Source organism: Sceloporus undulatus, chromosome 5 (assembly GCF_019175285.1).
Source record: "Sceloporus undulatus isolate JIND9_A2432 ecotype Alabama chromosome 5, SceUnd_v1.1, whole genome shotgun sequence".
NCBI classification, from domain to species: Eukaryota; Metazoa; Chordata; class Lepidosauria; order Squamata; family Phrynosomatidae; genus Sceloporus; species Sceloporus undulatus.
In genome coordinates, this window is record NC_056526.1 from 8,445,726 (window position 1) to 8,469,077 (window position 23,352).

General features: G+C 42.2%; 2 protein-coding genes across 5 annotated transcripts in view; one reads left to right on the forward strand and one right to left on the reverse strand.

Annotated features, from left to right (window-relative positions):
• The window catches only part of ITIH2 (inter-alpha-trypsin inhibitor heavy chain 2), a 40,709-nt gene extending 35,916 nt beyond the window's left edge, over nt 1–4,793 (forward strand). For all 4 annotated transcript variants that reach the window (XM_042468691.1, XM_042468693.1, XM_042468690.1 and 1 more), the window contains 4 exons: nt 261–459; nt 891–1,063; nt 2,810–2,921; nt 4,265–4,793. In XM_042468691.1, the coding sequence (XP_042324625.1) occupies nt 261–459; nt 891–1,063; nt 2,810–2,921; nt 4,265–4,412 (632 nt within the window). In that variant the 3' untranslated portion in view covers nt 4,413–4,793. The remainder of the gene's footprint in view (nt 1–260; nt 460–890; nt 1,064–2,809; nt 2,922–4,264) is intronic.
• Nucleotides 4,794–5,902: 1,109 nt separating this feature from the next.
• On the reverse strand, nt 5,903–23,347 carry KIN (Kin17 DNA and RNA binding protein). Its single transcript, XM_042468695.1, has 13 exons — nt 22,841–23,347; nt 20,530–20,624; nt 19,528–19,571; nt 19,307–19,429; nt 18,079–18,260; nt 17,050–17,098; nt 14,987–15,044; nt 13,790–13,910; nt 13,262–13,312; nt 12,235–12,303; nt 11,124–11,223; nt 9,766–9,866; nt 5,903–7,829 (listed from the first exon to the last, which is right to left on the reverse strand). The coding sequence occupies exons 1-13, from the start codon at nt 22,952–22,954 to the stop codon at nt 7,767–7,769; spliced, it is 1,170 nt and encodes a 389-aa protein (XP_042324629.1). The 5' UTR covers nt 22,955–23,347; the 3' UTR covers nt 5,903–7,766.
• Nucleotides 23,348–23,352: the final 5 nt, after the last annotated feature.

Consider the following 23,352-nt stretch of genomic DNA (forward strand, 5'->3'; position numbering starts at 1 on the left):
CCATCAGTGCACAAGTGTTGACTTAATAAGTCCCATTGATTCAGTAGATCTAGATGGGACTAACCATTGGATTTAACCCTTTATCTTTGAACTGGAGTTGGACTGGATAAGCCTTCAATGTCTTGCCCTATGTAAAACATGCAGAACCTGGCAAGATCCTGTGTCCTGCAAAGACTCAGCTTACATATGCATACATATGAAAGCTTCCTGAGATGCCACGCTGAATTGGTCAAAAACACTGAATGCTTTCTTTTTTCTAGGAATTGCCATTAACGGGCAGCTTGTTGGAGCCAAGAAATCCTTCCATAACAAACTGAACACCTATTTTGGCAAGATCGGGTTCAGCTTTGAAAAGAAAGGCTTGAAGGTTGAAGTCAGCACTGAAGCCATAACCTTGAAAGATGGTTCCTCCAGCACCTCCTTCTCCTGGTCTGATACAGGAAGCCTCATTCGGAGGAGGTACAGATATTTTTAGGGACTTTGCTTTGATCTCTTGAACTCTACATGGAGAAACACCATCTAATTCTTTTGAGATTTAAGCTGTGTCTGCACCCATGATCTTCAGGAAGTAACACAGCTATATTTTTAATACTTTCCTAATCTCTGTGCTCCTCAAACTGTGGTGCAAACCATACCCCTCTGTTCAATTTGATCCCAAATAGGCCTTGAAAATGCCTAGCCTAAGATGGTACCAAACTGAGATGCTGCAATGCCACCCATGGGTCAGGATGGGGGAAATCTGTCTGCTAGCTTTCCCTCACAATTGGTGTTTAAAAAATCAGTTCATTCCATCCCAGATGTGAAGGAATGGGTGAATGCTGTTAATTTCTGATCAAAATTGAACTGAAACAAAATTTGTGCTCATGGGTTTGTTTGCTCACTTTGCCTAGATTGCAAATCTCTGTGAAGAGAAACAGCAATGTCACTATCACAGTCGATGGGGACCTGTCCTTCATGGTTGTGCTGCACCGTGTGTGGAAAAAACATCCCGTCAATGTTGACTTCTTGGGGATATATATTCCACCTGCAAGTAACTTCTCATCTGGTGTGCATGGCTTGATTGGTAAGATTCTCTGTATGGCAGGAAACAGGAGGCATTTCTGTTGCTCTGGGTATATGGGATTGCCTGAAAAAAGGAACTTTTGCGACCAAAAAGAAAAAAAAAGCTTTTTTTTTAAATGAGATTCAGGGAAGAACATATTAAATTTTCTTTTCACCAAAGATGCTAATTTCCTCTTCAGAATACTGGAATCTTAACATAAAGGTTTCTAAAAATGAATAGCAATGGGCATATCAACACTGCAGAAACAAAGCAGTTTGGCACCACTTTAATAGAAGCTGCTCTGAGTCCCAGTTCTGGGAAAAGAGCAGGATACAAATAAATGTAATAATAATAATAATATTGCTATTACTCTAACCTACAGAATCCTGGGATTTGTAATTTGGTGAGGCACCAGAGCTCTCCGACAGGCTGAATACTACACCAAATCCTAGAATTCCTCAGGATGGTGCCATGACAGTTGAAATGGTGTCAACTGCTTTATATTTGCAATAAGGAAGTATGAGACAACATTCAGGCAGTTCCTCCTGAACTCCCTAGCCATTCCCTAATTCATGGAAGATACAGCTACATTTGGTTCACTGATCATTTGTGTCAGAAATGGAATTGTATTCATTGTACAGTTGGGGAAAACTGTTGTGTAAACTATCATACTTACATTTGCAGAACTTCCGGTTACTCAAAGTATCTTATGATAAGGCTAAATCGAGACAAAGCTTTTAAAATAATGTAATGATGTAAAAATCGAAACACAGTTAAACAAATAATAAAATGTAATAATAAAAGTGAAGCACTCCCACTTATGTTAACATAAGCCATGAAGAGAATTCTGGCCTACCTAGGTGTTCTTTTCATCTTCATTCATAAATCTCTGGTTCTTTCCATCTTAGGTGTGTTATTATTTGTATTTTATCTATTGATGTATGTATTTTAGTGGACTGTAATCCCACCTCGATCCATTTGGGAGAGGTGGGAAAATATAAATAAACCATTTATTTATTTATTTGCAAATTCTAATAAAATCTTTTTTAAAAAAGAAGAAGAAAAAGACTGAAATAAAATTCTTCCTCCTTTGTACTGACCACATACAGTAGGTACAGCCATCCCTGGTATCCAGAGAACCCTATTACAATGCTACCTGTTATAGAGATATTAACCCTGAGTGGGCAAATTGTGGGCCACTTGTAGCCTCCAAGGTTATTCTTGCAAGGCTGTCCTGCTCCAAAAATTTCCACCCAGAGAATGGCTAACAGTGGCCCATTATAACCTCTTTGAATCCCCTTATAACTAAGCAGTTCACCAAATACTGCATAATGTCAAGGTAGCCCACACCAGAGACTAGACCATGAACCAATGAATTCAAATTCCATCTAAACATTAGGAAGAACCTCTTTACTGTGAGAGCTGTTTGACAGTGGGATAGATCACCTTGGAGGGTGATGGATTCTCCTTTGGAAGTCTCTAAAACTATGGCTCTCAAACTTTGGCCCTCCAGATGTTTTGGACTTCAGCTCCCAGAATTCTGACTGTTGTCCAAATTGGCTAGGGCTTCTGAGAGTTGAAGACCAAAACACCTGGAGGACCAAAGTTTGGAAAACACTGCACCTAACAAAGGCTGGATGGGCATCTTTCAAGAGAGCTTTAGTTGTATATTCCTGTGTGGCAGGAAGATAGCCTACTAGATGGCCCTTGTGGCCATCTTTAAGATTGTGTAATTCTAACCTCCCCAAACAAAATTCTCCCTTCCAGGTCAGTTCATGCTTGAACCAGATGTGCAGATCTACAATGAGAGGCCTGGTCAAGAGCCTGGGAAATCTGTGGCTACCATGGAAGTCAAAGGCCACAAGCTCACAGTCACCAGGTGAGGCACCTGAATCACCAAAGTACAAATCCTTCATGGCCTGGGGGGGCATGCCTTTATATAATTTTGCTTCCACTTACATTTGTGCAGAGCAGCCTATATGAGTCCATGCCAGCTCTAAGATCTTCTGAGAAGGCCCTTCTCTCTGTCCCACTAACTTCTAATGGGAACAAGGGAAAAGTCTTTCTTGGTAGCTTCTCCCAGGCTTTGGTACTCTCTCCCTAGGGAAGCTAGTATGGCTTTTGCCTTGGTCTCTCTTCCACCAGCAAAATATAAAAAATAAAAACATAATTCTTATTCTGTCAGGCTTTTAGAAATCGATTGTAATGGACTTCTCATACTATGCTGTACTGTTTTGTTGGGTTGCATATATGTAGTCTTTTAATGAATTGTAATGCTGTTAACTTTACAAAAAATTTAACTGTTTTTAAACAACTTTTATATTTATACTATTTGATTTTTTTATAGTTTTGTAATTGTATTGTTTTTAGAAAGTCGTAAGTTGCCTTGAGTCCCATTATTGGGGAAATAGATAAATAAATAATTTCAATAAATCCCAAATTCTGATCCAAGGATATAAAATTCAACAAAGACAAAATTCTACATTTAAGCCACACACACACACACAAAAACAACAACAAGTTCACAGGTACAAGATGGGGATGTTTGGTTTAGCAACGGCAGGTGTGAAAAGGACCTTGGATGATTATTATTTTTATATCATAAACTGAACATGACCCAGCAGTGCAATGCTTCAGCAAAGGAGGTAAATAACATTTTAGCCTATATTAAGAGAACTATAGTGTCCAAGTCAATGGAAATAATCATGCCACTATATTCAGCATTACTCAGGATTCATCTCGAACACTGTTCATTTATGGGTGCTTCATTTTACGGATATAGACAATGAATCATGAAATGCTTTTATAAATAAAACAGAATACCGGCAAAAGGAGAGCAGAGGTAATTCCACAGGAACAGCTATTATGAGGTTTTCTCCTGTCCTCACCAGATGGGACCATGATGGTACAGTACTCAGACTGAGAGAAAGCCCTCCCACTGAAGATCTTAGAGTGAGGTAGATTTATGTAGCGAGATGCAGGATTTCATACTCTGAACCTAAGCTGTATAGGGCTCTAAACTTCCTAACCAGCACTTTGAACTGTGCCCAGAAATGGACTTGTAGCCAGTGAAGCTGCATCAAGAAAGGAGTTACATGCTACTTGTAACTGGCACATGAGAGGAAAACAGAAATTGGGTTATAATACCACAGGAAAGCAGTGGTTCATCTGTTTTGCTTGGTTTCATTTTCTAATGACAATTATTTTTTCTCTCCCATGCAGAGGTCTGCAGAAAGACTACCGCTTGGACCGAGTGTTTGGAACCAGCGTTCATTGCTGGTTCGTCCACAATAACGGAAAGGGCTTCCTGGATGGCCACTACAGCAATTACCTTGTTCCTACTTTGTACAGCTATTTGAAGCATCTCTAAGGGAGTTTGGTCTAAAACAAGGGCAGGACGTGGCCCACCTCTGATCCACCAAAGCTTTTATTCATGCAATTTCTATAGGCACTGTGAGACAATTTTTCAAAGTGAAAATCTTTTTCCAAGAGAAAGGCTCAAGTGGGCAAGATATGGCCTTAAAGAGTCTGCTCCCAGTATCGTAAAGCCCCCTTTCTTCAAAAGAGAGCAAGCATTCAACTCCTAACTAGGATGCTGGTGGAAAAGGCCACAATCTTGGAAAAGTGCAAGCAAAAACCACAACTGGCATGCAACACTTGACATTATGCCAAAGTAAGGTTAGCTAGCCATTAGCAGGAAATTGGTCTCTGGGACAGACAACAAATCTCACATTTTTAAACGTAATAATAAAAACCTCTTTGTGGAAACTATGCCTTTTGTTCAGTTTGTTGGGGGAAACTCCACAATTCAAGGAGTGTTTGTAACTGATACCTAAAATGAAGTGTCAAGCAACCTCTGATGTTCTGGAGAAGAATGTCATTCTGCCAAGTAGAACAGAAAACTCTAAAATAATTTTAACCTGTCACATCTGAAGGGCTGATTGTATTAACTTAAAACTGGAGGTGACTGTCCAGATGTTTTTAACTCCAGCTCAAAAAAAAAGGCCCAGCCAGCACAGGTAAGGTTTTGGGAGAGTTGAAATTCAGAACATCTGGGGAATAGTTTCTTTTCTTAAGGAAGCTAAACACAGATGGGGAAACTCTGGTCCTTGAGATGAATAGTGCTACTCAAAGTGGTGATCCATGTACTGATACCAGACACAGCCATTGGCTGCTGGATCCTAGCAGGTTTTCAGGAAAGAAACAACTATACCTAATGGACAAAAATATGGTACACTAAAGAAATGTGAGCCCCCCACATCAGATGATGCACTGGTTTAGATGACAATTCTCATAATCCAAGACTACTGGGCGTGCTGATATGGGGCCCGAAAGGAGTTGTAAACAAAACATCTGGAAGGGTCTCTATTCCTTTAAAGAACACACTTCAAATTCAAAATATAATTATATTTCCAGACAAGATTTAGTTCCAGAAGTGACATTTTGGGGAAACTAGGAACCAGCTTTAAAGCACTGAACAGGGGTGATTAGGTTCTAGTGACACATCTGTAATTACTGTGATCCTCTCCTCCTGATTTTTTCCCGGTCTTTGAAGATATGAAATTTAAAATTATCCAAAAGACTGTAACCTATATTCACTTCAGGGTGGTCTATGATAGCCCTGACTTTGAGGGTATCACTCAAAGTCAGATATGAATTAGTGGGGAATAAAACATTGCTCTAAATGTTTGCTCTCAATTCTGAAATAAAATTAAGATTTCCAACTCCTGGACAGTTTTAAGACCCTGGGAAAGAAAATAACAGGCTGATCTTTTTTACATTTTCGTTTGCTATGAAAAAGCTTCTTAAGACATCCCTGCATGGACAGGCATCCTGTTAAAGAATACATCACACTGAGGAAATATTTCTTTGTTCATTATTCAATTGCAATAAAAAGTCACTGTACAAAGTCATTATACATGTTTTTTTTACATATCTTTAGAAGATAAGGCCTGTGCTCACGCAAGAGCAGGAGGAGGATCAGCTGAATACAGACTAGGTCATATCTACCTTGACCTACTTTCTGACCACCAAAATCTGATGCTATTGCATCAAAAAGGCTGCACCTCATTCATCCCCTATAGGAATTATGGGGTTCCTTGGAAGCCTATTATACATGAGGAGGTGCCATGGAAAGAAAAAGTCAAAATGCTTCTGTGTATTCATATGTCTGTCTGCTTCCTGGACAGACATTCTCAGTGGCTTCTTCAGGGTCCACTTCGAGCCAGCCCTGTTTCAGGTCAAACCAACACACTACTTTCCCAGAAGAGGTTTTCCCATCTGTGCATTCATTAATCAAGTCAGGGTCATGACAGGAAAATGAAGAGTTTAGTAAGATTACATTAAAAAAAAAACCTGCAAGACCTAAAATCCAGTGGTTATACTGGATGGAGGACTCTGAGCAGTACAATCCAAAAGATAACTTTTCCAAACTGTAATCAAATGTGACACTCCCTCCTCCCCTCCCAAAAGGCAGGAAAAATTGGAGTCAGCACAGAGAACTAGCTCCTTTTCCTGAGCTAAGAAAGTCTGCCTTTCCCTGAGCAAAGAAAATCTCACAGACAAGGTGCCAGAGGCTGGTTCCTCAAGATATGGTGGTAGGCCATATTGGTCTCACCAAGTCTCTGCCTCTTTCCACTCAAGTTGCAAACATCTCCATGACTTTCTCCTGTGTGTCAGTGTGGGATCAATGGGGACAAATGCAGTCTCTGATGCGTCTCTTATAGGCCTTATGAGCAATACAGGAGATGTTATGTTCTATTTTTATTGTTCTTATGTTTGTTGTTACCTGCCTTGATCCAAAACATGGAGAGGCAGGATACAAATAAATATTTTATTATTTCTTATTATTAGAGGTGGTGATCCCTGCCAGAAAGCAGAAAAATGATAAACTGGCTGGGCTTAACTCACAGTTTCATCTGGAATCAAGAGTTTAAGAGCATGCATTGTGAAATAGAAATTGTTTGCGACAGCTGGACAGCCTGTGGGTGTGGCGGGTCCACTCACCAGCACAGGCCGTCAGCATACATCTTCCAGGTATGTCGGATTACATCCCCCATCACCTACAGCCAACATGGCCACATAGAAGTTGTGGTTCAAAATACGTGGCAGATACTACAGTGAGGAAAGTAGACACCAAGGTTGTTTGGCCCATGTCAAAAACTTTACCCATAATCTTTAATTCTACAGGTAGATAAACTCAGTTCTAGTAGCTTATTTATCTTCACCTTTGTTCCACTAAGCCAAGGAGATGACAGAATTATTCACAACTGACAACATACCACACAGGAGGCATATAGAAGGTTTCTAGTTGCAAAGTGTAAACAGGCCTCGAGACAGTGAAAATAAATATGACAGCATTACAGAAGAGACTTAGGCCTCTTTCACACTGTACAGCACTTTGATTGCCATTGCTTCTGGAATTTGTAGTTTGTTGAGACCCTAGAGCTCCCTGGCTGACAAATCCTAAATTCATAATGTAAATAAAAATCCCAGGATTCTATAGGATGAAGCAATGGCAGCTAAAGTGGCATCAAAGTGCTATAATTGTGTAATGTGAAAGAGACCTTATGTGAGCTATCCTGTCAAACAAGATGGTACTAAAAATCCTGTTTGATTTTCAAAGTACGTAAATTTGAGAACTCCGACATAGTGGAGTCTAGCACAGTGCAGTTCTTAATCTGAGCAGGATGTATCCCAGAACCCATCTGCTGTTCTGCTTGTCTCAGGCCAGCTTGGAAATGTCTTCATATGGAATACTTTCAACTTGCCGTCCTTTCAGAGGCCCCTAGAAGAGGAAAAGTCAAGACAAAACGAAATCCTAAGACCAACCATCTTCTCAAAGGATGGTATGTGGCAATGGGCCAATTTTTTTTAACTCAAATGAAAAAATTCTAGTAAAGTAGAAAAGGGAATCATGCAGCCCACATTTGGTCCTTAGGGCCCTATTTAAGCCCCCAATTGATACCTCCCCTGAAAAATAAATATTGTTGAGAAGAGAGAATTGCCACTCCAGGAGATACAATTTTCTTTTAGAAGTAATCATAAAGGACTCCTTTGCCTCATTCCCCGCTCACTCCTCTGGTCCCTCCACAAACTGAAGGTATTACAAAATGAAAGAATTTTCTGCCACTTCTGGTTTTATTTTTGGGGCGGATGCAGCCCATAGTGGGTTGCAGGACTGACCACAGACGTCTAGAACTTGCCCACCCCTGCAGTTATAGTTGAGTTCAATTACCCTCACATAAGAAGAGGGAAGCCTCAAGGTTTGCAGGTAACAGGTATTCTCAATTGTGCTTTGCTCCTGGTCTTCACTGCCGAGTGGAGAGGTTGCGATTACATCTGAGGGGTTTTTTGGGAGGGGGAAAGATTTCTTCAGAAAGGGGTTGCTCTTGCTTTTCTCTTAGGCTGAGAATATGTGACTTCCTCAAGTTTTCCCAATCGGTTTTCACAATTGAGCAGGGACTGTGAAAAGATAGGGGGAGCAAAACTAGCTGCTCGTAGCTGCCTTTGGCTGGTGCAGACTGAGAATGCTTTTTTTCCTGGTGCCAGGACAGGCTTGGGGCTGAAGTGGAAAGGACCATCACCACCTGGAGCTGTAACTGGAACCTACTGATGGTTGTATGGCTTAAACCTGTCTCTCCACACTAAATTGTTCCCCCCTTCTCTCAAACATGGTCTTAAATCAAAATCTTTGGCACTATGCTTTGGACTTCAACACCCCAAAGCCCCAGCCAGTATTATCAATCATGATGGGTTCTGGGAGCTGCAGTTCAAAATATATGGAGGATCAAAGGCTAAGAACCAGTTCACTAAGTAAATGAATGCTCTGGTTAGGAGAATAATAATTTTAATTCTTCACTAATCTGGCCAAACAAGGGTTTGTTGTACAATCCTATGCATCCTTCCCTGAGAGTATGTCCCACAGAACATAAGGCAGATTGATCCTGAATAAGCAAGCATAGATGTTACTTATTTAAAGTACTTGAATATTGCCTCCCAGTCCACAAGGGCTCCCAAGGTGATGTACAACAAATAAAAGCATTAAAACATATTAAAATACTTTTAAAATATTTTAAACGGTTTAAAAATAATATTTAAATATGATTTTAAAACAAATGATTAAAACAGAGCAGTCTCAAACATCAAAAGCCATGTGGTACAGCACTGTTTTAGCTGACCTCAGAAAGATCAAAACAGATGGAACCAGCCTAATGTCCTTTGGCAGGGAGTTCCACAATCTGACTGCAGCTATAAAGAAAGCGCTGTTACATTTGTATAATAATAAGGGCTCCTCTAAGGAGCTCAAATTTTACACAGACTCATATGAGAGAAGGGAGTTTTTGAAATATCCTGGCCCAAATCATTTAGGGCTTTTAAATAAAAACCAGCACCTTGATTTGAGCTTGGAAAATGAGAGTCCACCCTTATAAGAAGGGTGTTATTTGATCTTTAAAATGCACAGCAACACCAGGCTGGCTGCTGCATTTTGCTATACTTGCTTCTTCCGTACACTTTCAAGGGCAGCCCCTTGAAAGTGTTCTATAATTAATTATAGAAATTAATTGGAAGGCAACTTAGGCATGGACCACTGTAGAATGGGTGCAGCTGGTTTGCCAACCAAAGGTGGCCAAAGGTGCTACTGGCCACGACAGCCATTTGATCCAAGAGCACTTCAAGACCTGTTATATTCCAAACAATGATTTGTACTCAGAAGGACTTACTGATTCAATGGTTATAGTTGCTGAAAATGTTTTCTCATTGATGCCCAGCAAAGTTGCTTCATTTCCTCTGTAGCCTCCATTCAAAACCCGCACTCTTTTGCCTGAAACAGGACCACCAAAGAAACTTCTTCACACTAAGGTAAGCCACTTCCATTTTGGGGAGGGGGGGAGTGGATGCAGTTCCCAGACCCTCAGGTGCTGCCCACCCTGATCTAGATCAACTCCACAGTAAACTAAATTGATGTATTTACTTTGTGTAATGCTTTTATGGTTAAATCTGAGCTTGCCTATGGAAAGACAGCACATATAATTAATAAAAAGTACATAAATAAAAGAGGTGAACTGAAATACTCTAAAAAGCCAAGTTATAGAACAATCCAGTGGAATCAGGGAGTATTTCAAAGGGGCCATTTTTGCCCTACTCCCGATCTCAGTGGGGCACTCGACAACTGTAACACCCTCTGATTTGTCACGTAAACATCATTCCCCTTCTCCTGGTCCTGTTTTAGTTATTGAAGGGTTTTACAGAAACCAGCAATGATTGGCTAGTAATTCCCAGCTTCTAAAACAGGCTTGTTCCCTGCAAAATCATGTTTGAATAGCAAGATATATCCTAAAAGAGGCTTCTAGAAGTACAATTTGCCCATGGGAGGCAGGAGGATAGGAAAGGTCACTTGCCATACATAGGCTGCATTTTACCCTGTGCACCATGGAGGTTTACCTGGACCAAGTCTAATTGCACTCAAGGGGGTCTCTTCCTTGTTAAGCATATATAAAGTTACAGCCTTGATATCCCTATGGATAAATACTTTTAAAACGATTTGGACTTGGCTCAGCACCTTATCACATTACACTCTTAAAACGGGGCTAGGTCACTTTAACCGCTATGGCTGCCTCTTGTTGCATTCTGGGGCTTGTAGTTTAGGAAGGGGCATTTAGAATATTTAGCCAGAGAGCTCTTAAGCCTCACTGAACTACAAGGCCCAAAATGCAACAGGAGGCAGTCAGAGCAGTTAAAGCGATCCAACCTCATTTTAAGAGTGTAATGTGGTAAGGTCCTCAGTCTGCTAGTCCAAAAGATAATATTGCTCCCTAGTGACCAAATATGTAACATCCATGTCGGTGTCTACAGTAACTAGTTTTTATTTAACTGACATATGATCATGAGGCAGATTTTTGAAAAAATTTTTCAAAAGATATGTGTCAGGTTCTACAAAACCTCCTACTTAGCTTAGCATGGTTTGCATTTGCCAAGGTGAGGAAGCTATGTTTTTCCAATTTTACTCATAGGGCAATTTATCAAATAAAGAAAGATGAAAAATTAGCTAGAGAAAAGAAATTAATGATAGCTATCTTACCAGGTGCTGGGATCACCGTCTCTAGATGGGTCTGATCAAGTTTCAGCTTGTCTCCAGAATCAATCATTTTGACAACCGCAGTATATTTGTTAATTACTTCCTGTCACATAAATATTCATTTATTAAAGTGGGAGCAAATCTGTCATTGTTTACTTTTTGTAGGGGGCAGGATTTACAATCTACAGTAACACCAGACTGCAAAGCGTCTCCCAGGACACTGCAGCTTAGAAAGGGTACAGAGCAGTACAGTTGGCCCTCCACATTTGCTGGGATTTAAGGGTGCCAGGTCCCCATGAAAGTGGAAAAAACGCATATAAAAAAACACTACATAGTTTTTGTGTTTTTTTCGGGCTATGTGGCCATGTTCTAGAAGATGAAGATGCCAGCCAGAGATGCTGGCGAAATGTTAGGAGGAAACTCTTCTAGAACATGGCTACATAGCCCAAAAAACTCACAAAAACTATGGATGCCAGCCATGAAAGCCTTCGGAAAAAACACCAAGGCCTGTTACAGACTGCCAAAATAAAGCTGCTTCGGGTCTCTTTGGAGGTATGCTATTTAAATGATGCATGCATCCTAAGAATCTGGAAGCTGCACCAAAGCTGCATTCCAGTGCTTAGGAATGGAGTGTGGCTTTGGCGCGACCTCCAGACTCTTAGGACCCATGCATCATTTAAATAGCATACCTCCAAAGAGACCCGAAGCAGCTTTATTTTGGCAGTCTGTAACAGGCCCATGTTTTTAAGCTAAGAGAACACCTGTCTGGGAATCTCTAGGTCCCCCAGAGCAACTCTACGGTCAACATCTATCAGAAGTTGACCACAGAATCATGCTGGAGTACCTACAAATGTCTAGAAAAGTGTCTAGTAATTTCCAAGGCCTCCAGCACAACTCTATGGTCAGTTTCCAGCAGTTACGCTGGAGGACCTAGAGATTCTTAGAGAAAACATATTAATGAAATCTGCAAATAATCAAATCCACAAAAGTCAAAGCAAATGTGGGGAGCTGACTGTACTTGTGAGGCCGCATCCAAGTCCTGCCTGCAGCTGCAAAACATGACCCCTCTCATCCATAGCTATTCCACTGACAGATAAAAAGCTGAAATGTTCACCTTAACAACTGCCTTCTTTTTGTGATATTTCTCGCCAAGTTTCTTTGTGATGATTTTGACCACAATGTCCTGGAAAAGATAAATTTTAAAAAATGACTGACTGTGTAGGTACAGTTCCTCTTGTCCTGGTCTTATCAGCAACCCTGTCTGTCACTCCTGCACACAGAAACATAACATTTCAACATTCTGAGTTAGAACCAGCTGTAATTCCAGGCCTCTCCAAGACTTTATTGGGTACCCAAAACTGACACACAACTCTGCTCAAAAAAAGAAAGGAAAAAAAGAACAAAAGAAAGAGGGAAAACAATGCAGCTGCAGCAGGTGGGTAAGAAAGGAAGCATCAAAATGCTTTAGCTGATGGAGTCTTGCATCATGTTGCAGCAAAGTTAACTATTCCTATCCAGATTACCCCAAGGCAAACACTGTTCATGCTGTAAAAACTCTTTTAAAAGCTGATTCCCCCTTCATTATATCTACAGAGTGTTTAATTGGCTGAGGGTCCTGTGTCTGTCAGACCTCCTCCACAATTTTCTTCGTGGTTGTTTAAACAATAAAATCTAAGCTTTACTGTTTTTTAAGCCATATAAGTGCGTGAGTGAACCTGTCCTATTACGGCATTATAACATTCTCAAACCCTGTGGCTGGATTATGGGTTTTGTTGGCTGGATGCCCCAGTCCCAGGGGTACAAAACTGAGGTCTGTTCTAGCCCATGTTAACTAAAACAAACTGGGACCATATTTTGATTTCAGCTCCTGTTTTATTAACTAATTTTCAATGAAGGGAACATTTCAACTAGATAATAGGAATGTGGTGGAATATATCATTTTAGTACTGGAAGGAACCCAGAGGACATCTATTCCAGCTAGTGCTCAATGCAGGAGCTGCAATGCAAGATGCAAGTGCTGCATTTCCACACATGAAGCATCATGTTGGAAGTCATTTTAACTTTTTCATAAAGCAATCTCTTTCTGAAAGAACTGGCCCAAATGGAAAAGGGCAGACATCAGAATGCTATTGGTTACTTACGGGCTGTAGCCAATAGTCGGTTCGGGCAGATTTTTTCTTTTCTTCTTCAAACTAAGAGAGGAAATAGTAAGTGGTTCATTGAAAGTAAGAGCAACTCCAGCTTCCTTCTAAGAAGGACAAGACAACAGAAGAAATGTGTTCAAAAGATATAAGAAACAGTGTCATTTTTAATATTGCAACGCTCTCTGTGTTATGCATATGGAATGCCTCAGAGATTGGCATGTTGGCAACTTTGTGATACAGACTGACTAACTGGACAATGATATAAGTTTTGTGGTTATTTCATTTTACATCTTCCGAGCCACTTTTCTAAGAATAAAGGTACTCCAAGAAAAACCTTTAGCAATTCCACTCTAGCCCAGAGACAGACAGCTTGCAAAACATGTTGGCTGTAACTGTTCTCTCACCACCTCCTTTCTTCCCCAACCTGACCATGGTGAGCTGCTGTATTAATTCAGCAAAAACAGTAGCCATCTATCTCCTAGCCTTACAGGACACTAGCTCATAGAAAAACAGATCTAGCAGTACCTCCATGATTTCGTCGAGGGCTGATTTTTTCTTTTTTGTCTGCCCTGGATTAGCAGGCACCTCTTTGCGCTTCACTGTGGGTGCTGTTCCTGCTGCCTTCAGTGCACTGAGCCCAATTAAACTGAGGAAAGAGAACACATTTTATGTCTCTTGCAGGACCTCTCTCACGACCTTGAGCTCACAGACAGAAGACGACAGAGAAGCTGCATCTGGGATTGCTTCCCCATTGGCCAGGCTCTTTACACTGAAGCTGGAACCAGTGCTTTCAAAGCCTGCAGAAGCCTAGCCAAGTTCCTCATGGATGGCTTCCCCTGAGGACCTAGGTTCCTTCCATTCTACCATTCCACTCACTGCAAGAGACAAGGAAGAGGCCCAGAAAAGAAGAAGTGCCATTGTTCCCTTAAAGCTTAGTTAATATTCTCTCAAAAAGAATACCCAGTAAACATAGCTCCACACCTTTCCTTAACTCAGTTGATTTCATTCTCAATACAGCAAATTTTAAAATGTGTTTTAATAAAATGGTTCAACATTTGGTTGCTGGAACAGACAATGAAGTGTGTCTGTGTGTGCTGCGGGGAATGCTGACACAGGCCTGTTACAGACAGGCCAAAATAAAGCTGCTTCGAGTCACTTTGGAGGTATGGTATTTCAATGATGCATGAGTCCTAAGAGTTTGGAAGCTTCACCAAAGCTGCACTCCAGTCCTTAGGACTGGAGCGTGGCTTTGTGAGCCTTTGGACTCTTAGGACAGCATGTATCATTGAAATACCCTACCTCCAAAGTGACTCGAAGCAGCTTCATTTTGGCTGTCTGTAACAGGCTACCGTTTCAAAGGACATGTGTGCCTTCAGTTGCTGTTGACTTATGACAACCCCTGGATTTCATAAAGTTTTCAAGACACCAAGTCCAAAATAAAGGAATCCTCAACTTCTGCATCTATATTGGATGGACTATGCATTTAAAACCTCTCTGTACAATAATAGACTAAAAAAAGTGCTTTTTTGGATGTGCGGCTGAGGTTTCAAATGAAAGCAAACATTTTCAAGATATTATGCCACAATGCAGCTTCTAGACCTGAAGTGCAAAGCCAAAAATTTTCCTGCACAAGCTTTCCTGCGACTGGTCAACAGGAGAGGGAGAACAGGAAGGGGATGGCACTCTTAGTGCAGACAACTTGCAGTTAGGGTATGCACTCACCTGGCTTTTGGATGTGCAGCTGTTGACGTACTTGCCCCTTTATTCAAATTAAATACAACTAAAGAAAAAGAAAAGTATGAGTCACTCCCTGTTTGGCACTATAGACACTGGAAAGAATAGACACATTCAATCCTTTGCTGGCCAGTGGCTTTCATAAAATGAGATTTCCTTTAACCATGGGCATCTTTTCTTCTCCTCAAGTTCCCTGGGGAGTGAAGAAGAGTACTGCACAGTACCTCTACAAAGAACCTGGGGGTAAAAGTGGTGAGTCATTTTCCTCCTTGCATGAGTGAAAGAAAAAACCCAACCACTTTCTTATGTAGGTAGCCTTGTGGAGGCAGAGAGAGAGAAAAAATAGGTCCTTTCCTGCAGTTTCTTTCTTATTCAAGCCTCCACCTAGTGGAGAGAAATATTTTGCCTTTTTTCCTAGGTGTCTGCTTGCGAGAGAGATATAAAGGGGGTATGGAATCTTTTCCTGACTGATCAAAGAAAGGGAGAAAGACTAGAGGTATCCCTTACTTATCTTACCCAACCCCCTGTGCAACCCAGACAAATATCCTGCCCTTGTTCAAAGACTTCTGGGCTTTCTCAAACAGGATTTGAGAAAGAAGCACAGTTTACTCGCAGCTGTATGGAAAATTGGGAAACTGGTAGAGAGTGAGAGCATTGCTCAAGCACTATCAGTATGCAAAGGGATCTTGTTGCATCTTTGAGACTAGTTGTGGGAAAAACATTGTAGTATAAGCTTTCGTAGACTTTGTCTACTTCCTTGGTCTACTTCCCCAAAGGCATAGAGTGATGTTTTGCCAAACGGCGCGCCGCCACTGTGGAGCAGAATTTCCGGGTTCTTTGTGTGATGCCGCAGTGATGTCGCGAGTACACCATTGGTGCACTCACGACCTAAGTGACTTGCAGCGCCATGCGGATGCTGCACGGGGCTTATGTCACAATGGCGGCACCCGTGTACATGGGGCACCACCATTGTTATGCCACCGCCACGTAGTAGGGTTGCGGGGCGTGTGGTCATTCCACCCGTAGGGTACCCTACTATGTGCCTAGGCAGGCCATAGTCTGGATCAGGCCATAATTATATTTTAGAAATTGTCTACATTGTAGGTCTAGCACTGTGTCGATTCTGCAACAAGTGTGACTTTGGAAACTAAAATGGCCTGCTCTCGTGCCTGAGAGATAACTCGTCCCTCCACATTTGCAGCTTTGACTACTGTGGATTTGATTATTCACTGATTCTATTAATATGTTCTCTCTAGGAATATCTAGGTCTTCCAGCACAACTCTATTGTTAACTTTAACCAAAAGTCGCACTTAAGGACCTAAACATTCCTAGAGAGAACACTCCACTAGGCATTTGTAGCTCCTCCAGCACAATTCTATGGTCAATGTCTGGCAGGTGCTGACCACAGAGTTCCACTGGAAGACCTAGAGCAGTGATGGTGAACCTTTTGGAGGGCGAGTGCCCAAACTGCAACCCAAAACCCACTTATTTATTGCAAAGTGCCATGTCCCTCTGGCTTTCTAGTAACAAACTCTGGCAAACTCTGTGCTGGGACGACGGCACATGTGCCCACAGAGAGGGCTCTGAGTGCCGCCTCTGGCACCCGTGCCATAGGTTCGCCATCACTGACCTAGAGGTTCCAAGCTAGGTGTTTTCTTAGGTTAAAAACATAATGTTTTTGTTATTTGCAGTTTTTCCATATTCACAGGGGTCCTGTGCCCCTAACCCCAGTAAATGTGGTGGGGCGAGTGTAATAATAATAGTAATAATTTGTTTTATTTATATACCGCTATTCCAAAGATCATAGCGGTGAACAGCAAGTAAGCTAATTAGCAAGTAAGCTAATTTGCCCCCCAACAGTCTGGGTACTCATTTTAGCGACCTCGGAAGGATGCAAGCCTGAGTCGAGCTTGTGTACAGTGTACAGTTTAGTAGTACAATGGACAAAATATAAACCCTGATGAAAAGAAACCAGTGTCCCATACAATGTCAACAGTCCACATCCCCCTCACTACCTGCCCCAAAATCTTGGGATCACCCAGCTTTTTACCTTTTTCCTCCTCATTTTCTCTGCTTAGTTCTGTGTAAACAGGCTCCTCCTACAACAAAACAGCAGAGAAATTTCAAGGCTTGTGTACACAAGAGATGCATGGAAATCAGTGCTAGCTGAAACTTTGTTGCAGCTGAGGATGAAAAAGTAGAATCAAAAACAGCCTCAAAACAGGTGGCCTTTGGGCACCAAGACAAGAGTCAAAAGCAGCACAAGTTATCAGTAGGGAAATACTGTAACCATACTAATGTGAGCACAACTAATCTTGTCAGAAGCTCACCATGCTAAGACCTGATTAGCACTTGACTGGGAGGCCACTAAACAATACCAGTAATCTCCAGGTAGGACTAGGAAAGAAGCCTCTGCCAGTCAGTTATCAGTACTGGGTTAGATCAAAGGTGGGCAACAATGGAAGCCTGGGGAGGCTACATTCGCTGCCCAGGAGACCTTGGAGGACCTCATCTCTTCACTGCACTTGCAAAACATAAATTAATCTTGTGTTGTCATTTCCCAAACACCCTCTGGGGATATGGGACATTTGCAGCATGTCTGGAGGTGTTTTAACAATAGAAAATGAACTGAAGTCATTTCCTTTCCATTTCAAAAAAGCGCTCTCTTACCAAATGTGGGGGAAAATGAGCCCTTTGCTCCCTAGTGGATTTTTTAAAAAAATGTTTTGCCAAAATTGTTTTTTGGTCCATGATGGGCTGCTGGGGTCCTCCAAACATGATGGATATGCCCTCTACACACCCTAGCATGCATTTGTGGGCATTCTGGAGAGGAAAAATTGACTCCCGGGGGCTACAAAAACAGCCTTGTGGAGACCGCATGCAACCCATGGCACACAGTCTACTCACCTCAGGATGAATGGATCAATGGGTATGCCAATAAAGGCAACTTCTTATTTTGTTAGAAATTACAGCAGAAAGACAAAAGAAGTTGGTAAATGTACCCACCAACTTCATCAGATGTTCTCGTTATGGGAAATAATTTTGTAGATAGAATCAGATGTGCAAAACTTTGGCTCACCTGTTCTTTCCCCTCCAAGCCTCTCCTCACTTGTTCTTCAATAAATCGGGCTGTTTTCTCTTCATCATCAAGGTCTTGTTTTTTCTTCTTTTCTTGCTCTTGCTGTCTACGGATTGTCTCAGGGTCTCTATCGATATACTGGATGTACCAGCCTTTGGGTGTTTCGTCCACTTTACAGAAACCTTAAAAACATTCCACAATAATGAGAGATGATGCCATACTGCAATATCAGGAACAACACATGTATCTCATCCCTGCTTTATGAATGCAGTAACCTGTCATATACTGATTCAGACCACAGGTCCATCTAGTCCAGACTTGTTCACATCAAGGTGAGGGAACTCTTTTCAGGAAAAGGGCAAGTTTAGTTTCTGAGTTCTCAGGCAAAACATCCTAGTGGTAATGAGAGCCTAACCAAAATGGTCACAACACACATACTTTAAGTTAAAGATTTTACTGCCAAGCACCTAAGCTTTACAAGAGGCATTTCAACTTTTCAGAATGGGGAAAAATCCATACAAAAGTAATGTAAAGGCCTGTACAACATCTGAATTATGGCCTTATGGAAATGAGGGTGCTCCAGAAGAACAGAGTGAAATCCCCAGATAAAAATTATTCTGTTCCTGAGTCTTAAGGTCCTCACCCTAGAAAACAATGACTGGCACCAGCTTTTAAGGGTATTGGGATATCCTGGCTTAGCTGGGGATTTGGGGATAGGACCTGGGATCTTCTGAAACATTCTTCTTCCCTCTGAAGAATGTTTACGTTGACAAATGGTGAATGATCCAGTTCTACCCAGTCACCCTGGCTCAGTGATGATATGATATCCCTGATCCAAGTCCAAGACTTACTGGTAGACATGGGTTTCCCATGAAGAGGGAGGCACTGAACCTTATCACCCAGAAGCAGGCAAAAGCTTATTCAGCCTCCCACTGGATTCTGAAATCTCAACTGACTTGTAAGCCTACTTTCATCCTCGGGGAGTTAGTAATATGTTCTGTTTGTTTTAAAGGGAGATTCTTATGTACTCATACAATCTGGTTCTTTGAGTCAGATGAGTTTGGAAGTCACTGAATGGGAGATTAAAATAATTTGCAGCAGCAAAATATTTTTCTCAGCCATTTTTATCACTAGGCTCCCTCAAAACCATGTACACTTGTTTCCTCTTTGGACGCCATCCATTCCAGATACTTATAAACCACAATTATCCATTCAAGGACAGAATTACCTTCTCTGCCAAGCCATTTGGTAAAATCTGTCAGTGTTTCCCACTGGGTGGCATTCATATGGATGTGTTCCCGGTGACTAATGTATTCATTATATACAATATTATTGTGAACTCTCTTTGTTCCTAGAATTTAAAAAAAGAGGCCACTATTTACAAATCCGACACTGGATAGAAAACACAATTCTATTATAAGAAACATTATTTCATTGTATATGATTTACCAAATCGTCTTCTGAGAAGCTCTAAGAAATCATTCCGGAATTCCCTAGGGAAATACAAGAGACAACTAGTAACTTCTGATTAACACAGAGCTCTTCATTAGAAAGATGCCTAGTCTCCTGTATAGCAAAGAAAGCATGATAGTTCTGTCTCTTGGTCATATTGGGGCTCGACAGACCACCCCAAAAGGGCAGGCTGGAGGCGCCTGTTTTTGCTGCCGAGGGATGCCGCAGCAGCCAAACTGCGAGGCCTCCCTCCACAGCAAAAATAACCTGCTAAAAGTGGGGGTTTTGCTGTGCGCAGCGGACGCCATGAGTTCACCATTGGTGCACTGTCACACGTCGATGACGCAAGCGCAGCACTGTGACATGTGGATGCTGAGCTGCGCTTGCATCATGGCGGCCCCTGTGTGGATGGGAGACCACCATGATGGAGCTGCTGCCATGCACTAGGGCTCAGGACCGTGCAGATGCTCTGCGGTCCTGAGCCCTAAAATCAACCCCAAGCCGCCGCAAACTGGCGGTCTGTACTGGACCACTGAAATGTGGGCAGTAACTGACAATTTTTTTTTTGAAAAATGTTACATTACTTTGTGCTGGTTGGTTGAAAAACAATACATTTATTGCACATTAAGGTGCATTGCCACTGGACTGTCTTATCGTTTGTGCTGAAACACAGTTAGAGATTCCAGGAGACTGACTTGAATAGATTTATTAAGGCTCATTTCAACATAAAACAGATCCCTTTGCATGGGTGGGACTGCTCACTCCATTCAAAGAAATGATGATACCTGGTCCCAAAGATATTCCACAAGCATCTGGAAACGTATAGGATTTTGTGTGGGCACAAATTCTTGCAGGAAAAAATTAAGTATTTATAATCACCAGGATATAAGGTAGTTTTGCAGTATCACAAAAGGCAAATACTAGCTATAGTTCACTGATCAATACTTCTTGCCATAAAAGCAGGAGGAAAATCAATGACAAGATATTGGGTAAACTCACTCAGAAAAATAATCCATGAATTGCTGGGGATTTTCAGAAGCAAGTAGCAGCTGTCGCTGATGAGATTCTGACATACAGTGACATTTAAAACCATTCTAAAAATAAAATGAAATGAAAACATCATCCTCAGAAAGCTTCTGGGGGAAAAAACCCAAAACATTTTAAACCTTCCATATCCAAATACATAGCAGAAACAGAAAATGTTTTTTCCTGGCAGAGATGCAATGATAAAGAAATTATGGATGTGCTGTTTTTTTTCCCTGTTAAATAGCTGTTAAAGGCACAAAACCTCTATTCATACAAAACATGATAACTCTACATGTTTTCTTCTGTGTAACCTACCAAAACTTTAACACTGTGCTGATCCACACTAGACCCATAAAATAACTACTGCCTGGTCCCATCTTTAGTGGGCAATCCTCAGGCAGTTCTACCAAGTTATACAAGGGCATAACTGGATCAGATGATCTAGTCTGTCCTGTCCAGGAGTGAGTAATCTGTTCCTGAAAATACTGACATAGCAGCTCCCATCATCCCCCACTAACACAACTAACACTGAGTTATTATGGGAGCTGCAGACCAGCAAAATCTCCATCCTTGATCCAGTTTTATCAACGGGCAGTCAGGGGCCTCTGGGAAGCCACAGGCAGGGAACAGAACATAGGAAACTGCCCTTGTACACAGCTGTGACCTGAGGGTTTCAGGCAGGATTGCCTCATAGTCCTACATGGGGCTTTCTAGGATTACTCCAATGTGTACTAACAGCCTCAGTTAAGATTGTTGTGGGACAAAGCCATGAAGAAAGGTGTTCCCCAAGACCGATCATATGAACGGCAGAAGAAGTTACTGGAATGTAAACTGACGTTGGCTGGTCAGCTCATCACCACATCCACATGTTTTGTATCTCTATTGCTGCTCACACATACAACCTGCACATTCATGGCTACAAAGGCCTGTCTCTAGGCACTTCACTCCATGCATCTGATGAAGCAGACTTATGCTATCTGCTTCTTTCTTTGTTAGTCTCAAAGGTGCTACAAGAGCCCTTTTCAGAGGGAGGGTATGTGAAGGATGACTGGAATTGCCTGTCAAGGGCATCTTGAAGAGCCATAGGCTGCTCAATCCTTGTTTAAGGAGACACTTCCACACAGCTTACAAGAGCAAGAGGAAAATAACTATCGTCCTCATTCACTGGTAGCATCTACAGCAGTGTTTCCTAAACTTTGGTACTACAGGACTTTGGTCTCAGAAACCCTAGCCAGTTTGGCCAACAATCGGGAATTCTGGAAGCTGAGGTCCGAAACATCTGAAGGATCAAAGTTTGATAGAATCAGAGTTGGAGGAGACCAAGAGGCCCATCCTGAGGGCCCCATTCTGCCATGCAGGAACTCACAATCAAAGCACCCCCAACAGATGGCCATCCAGCCTCTGTTTAAAAACCTCCAAAGAAGGGGCTCCACCGAACCCCTGTCAAAAGCCCTCACTGTCAGGAAGTTCCTCCTGATGTCTAGGTGGAATCTCTTTTCCTCTAGCCTCCGTCCATTGTTCCAGGTCCTATTCTCTTCTTGAATTGTGGTGCCCAGAACCGGACACAATATTCCAGGTGAGGCTTGACCAAAGCAGAATAGAGGGGCACTATGACTTCCCTTGATCTAGACCAGTGGCCCCCAACTGTGCCTTTGAAGAGATTTTGGCCTTCAGCTCCAAGAAGCCTCAGATATATTGGCCAATAGTCTGGGATTCTGGGAGCTGAAGTCCAAAATCCCTTAAAGAGCACAGTTTGGGGACCACTGATCTAGACACTATACTTTTATTGATGCAGCCTAAAATTGCATTGGCCTTTTTAGCTGCCGCATCACACTGTTCACTCATGTTCAACTTGTGGTCTACTTGGACTCCTAGATCCCTTTCACAGGTAGTTTCATTCAGCCAGGTGTCCCCCATCCTATATCTGTGCATTTTATTTTTCCGCCCTAAGTGCAATACCTTACATTTCTCTGTGTTGAATTTCATTTTGTTAGCTTTGGCCCAGCTTTCTAGTCTATTCAGGTCATTTTGAATCTTGATCCTGTCCTATTCCTCCTAATTTGGTGTCATCTGCAAATTTGATAAGTATGCCCCCAATTCTTTCACCCAAGTCATGAATAAAGATGTTGAATAGCCCTGGGCCCAGGACGGAGCCCTGTGGGACCCCACTGGTCACTTCTCCCCAGGATGAAAAGGAGCCATTGCTGCAGTCAGCCAATTCCAAACCCATGTAAGCCTCTCCTTGCCTGTCTTCCACTGTCGCGGCCCTGTCCCCCTTCCTCACCTCGTCCCTGCACTGCTTCTGGCACATCTGGCAGTACCAGCGCAGCTTCTGCAGCCCCTTCGACTTGATGCGGTTGGCGATGGCCTTCGGGCTCAAGAAGTCCGTCTTCCCCATGGCCAGGAGCGCCGCTAAAAATCTCCCCCCAAAAGCTTATTTCCGGGTTCTCTACACCCAGCAGCAGCGACCCGGAAGCGGAAAAGCCAAAACACTCTGGTCATAGAGTCCAAGAAAAGGCTAGAGAGGCAGGTCTGGTATTTCCTCAAGCCGCTTCACCAATTCTTTTCCCGTATCCATTTTTAGGCCTCACACAGGTTGTGGGGTTCTTTTGGACTTCATCTCCCAGAAGCCGTAGACACCTCGGTCAACGCGTAGGCATTCTGGGAGATGGAGTCCGAACGGCTCTGTGGCGCAAATAGGAGACTCTTGGAACGTTGACGTAGTTCACGCATGCGCAGAAAAATCTATGGGCGATGGAGAGCTGTACGGGGATCATAGAGACGTGAGCGGAGAGC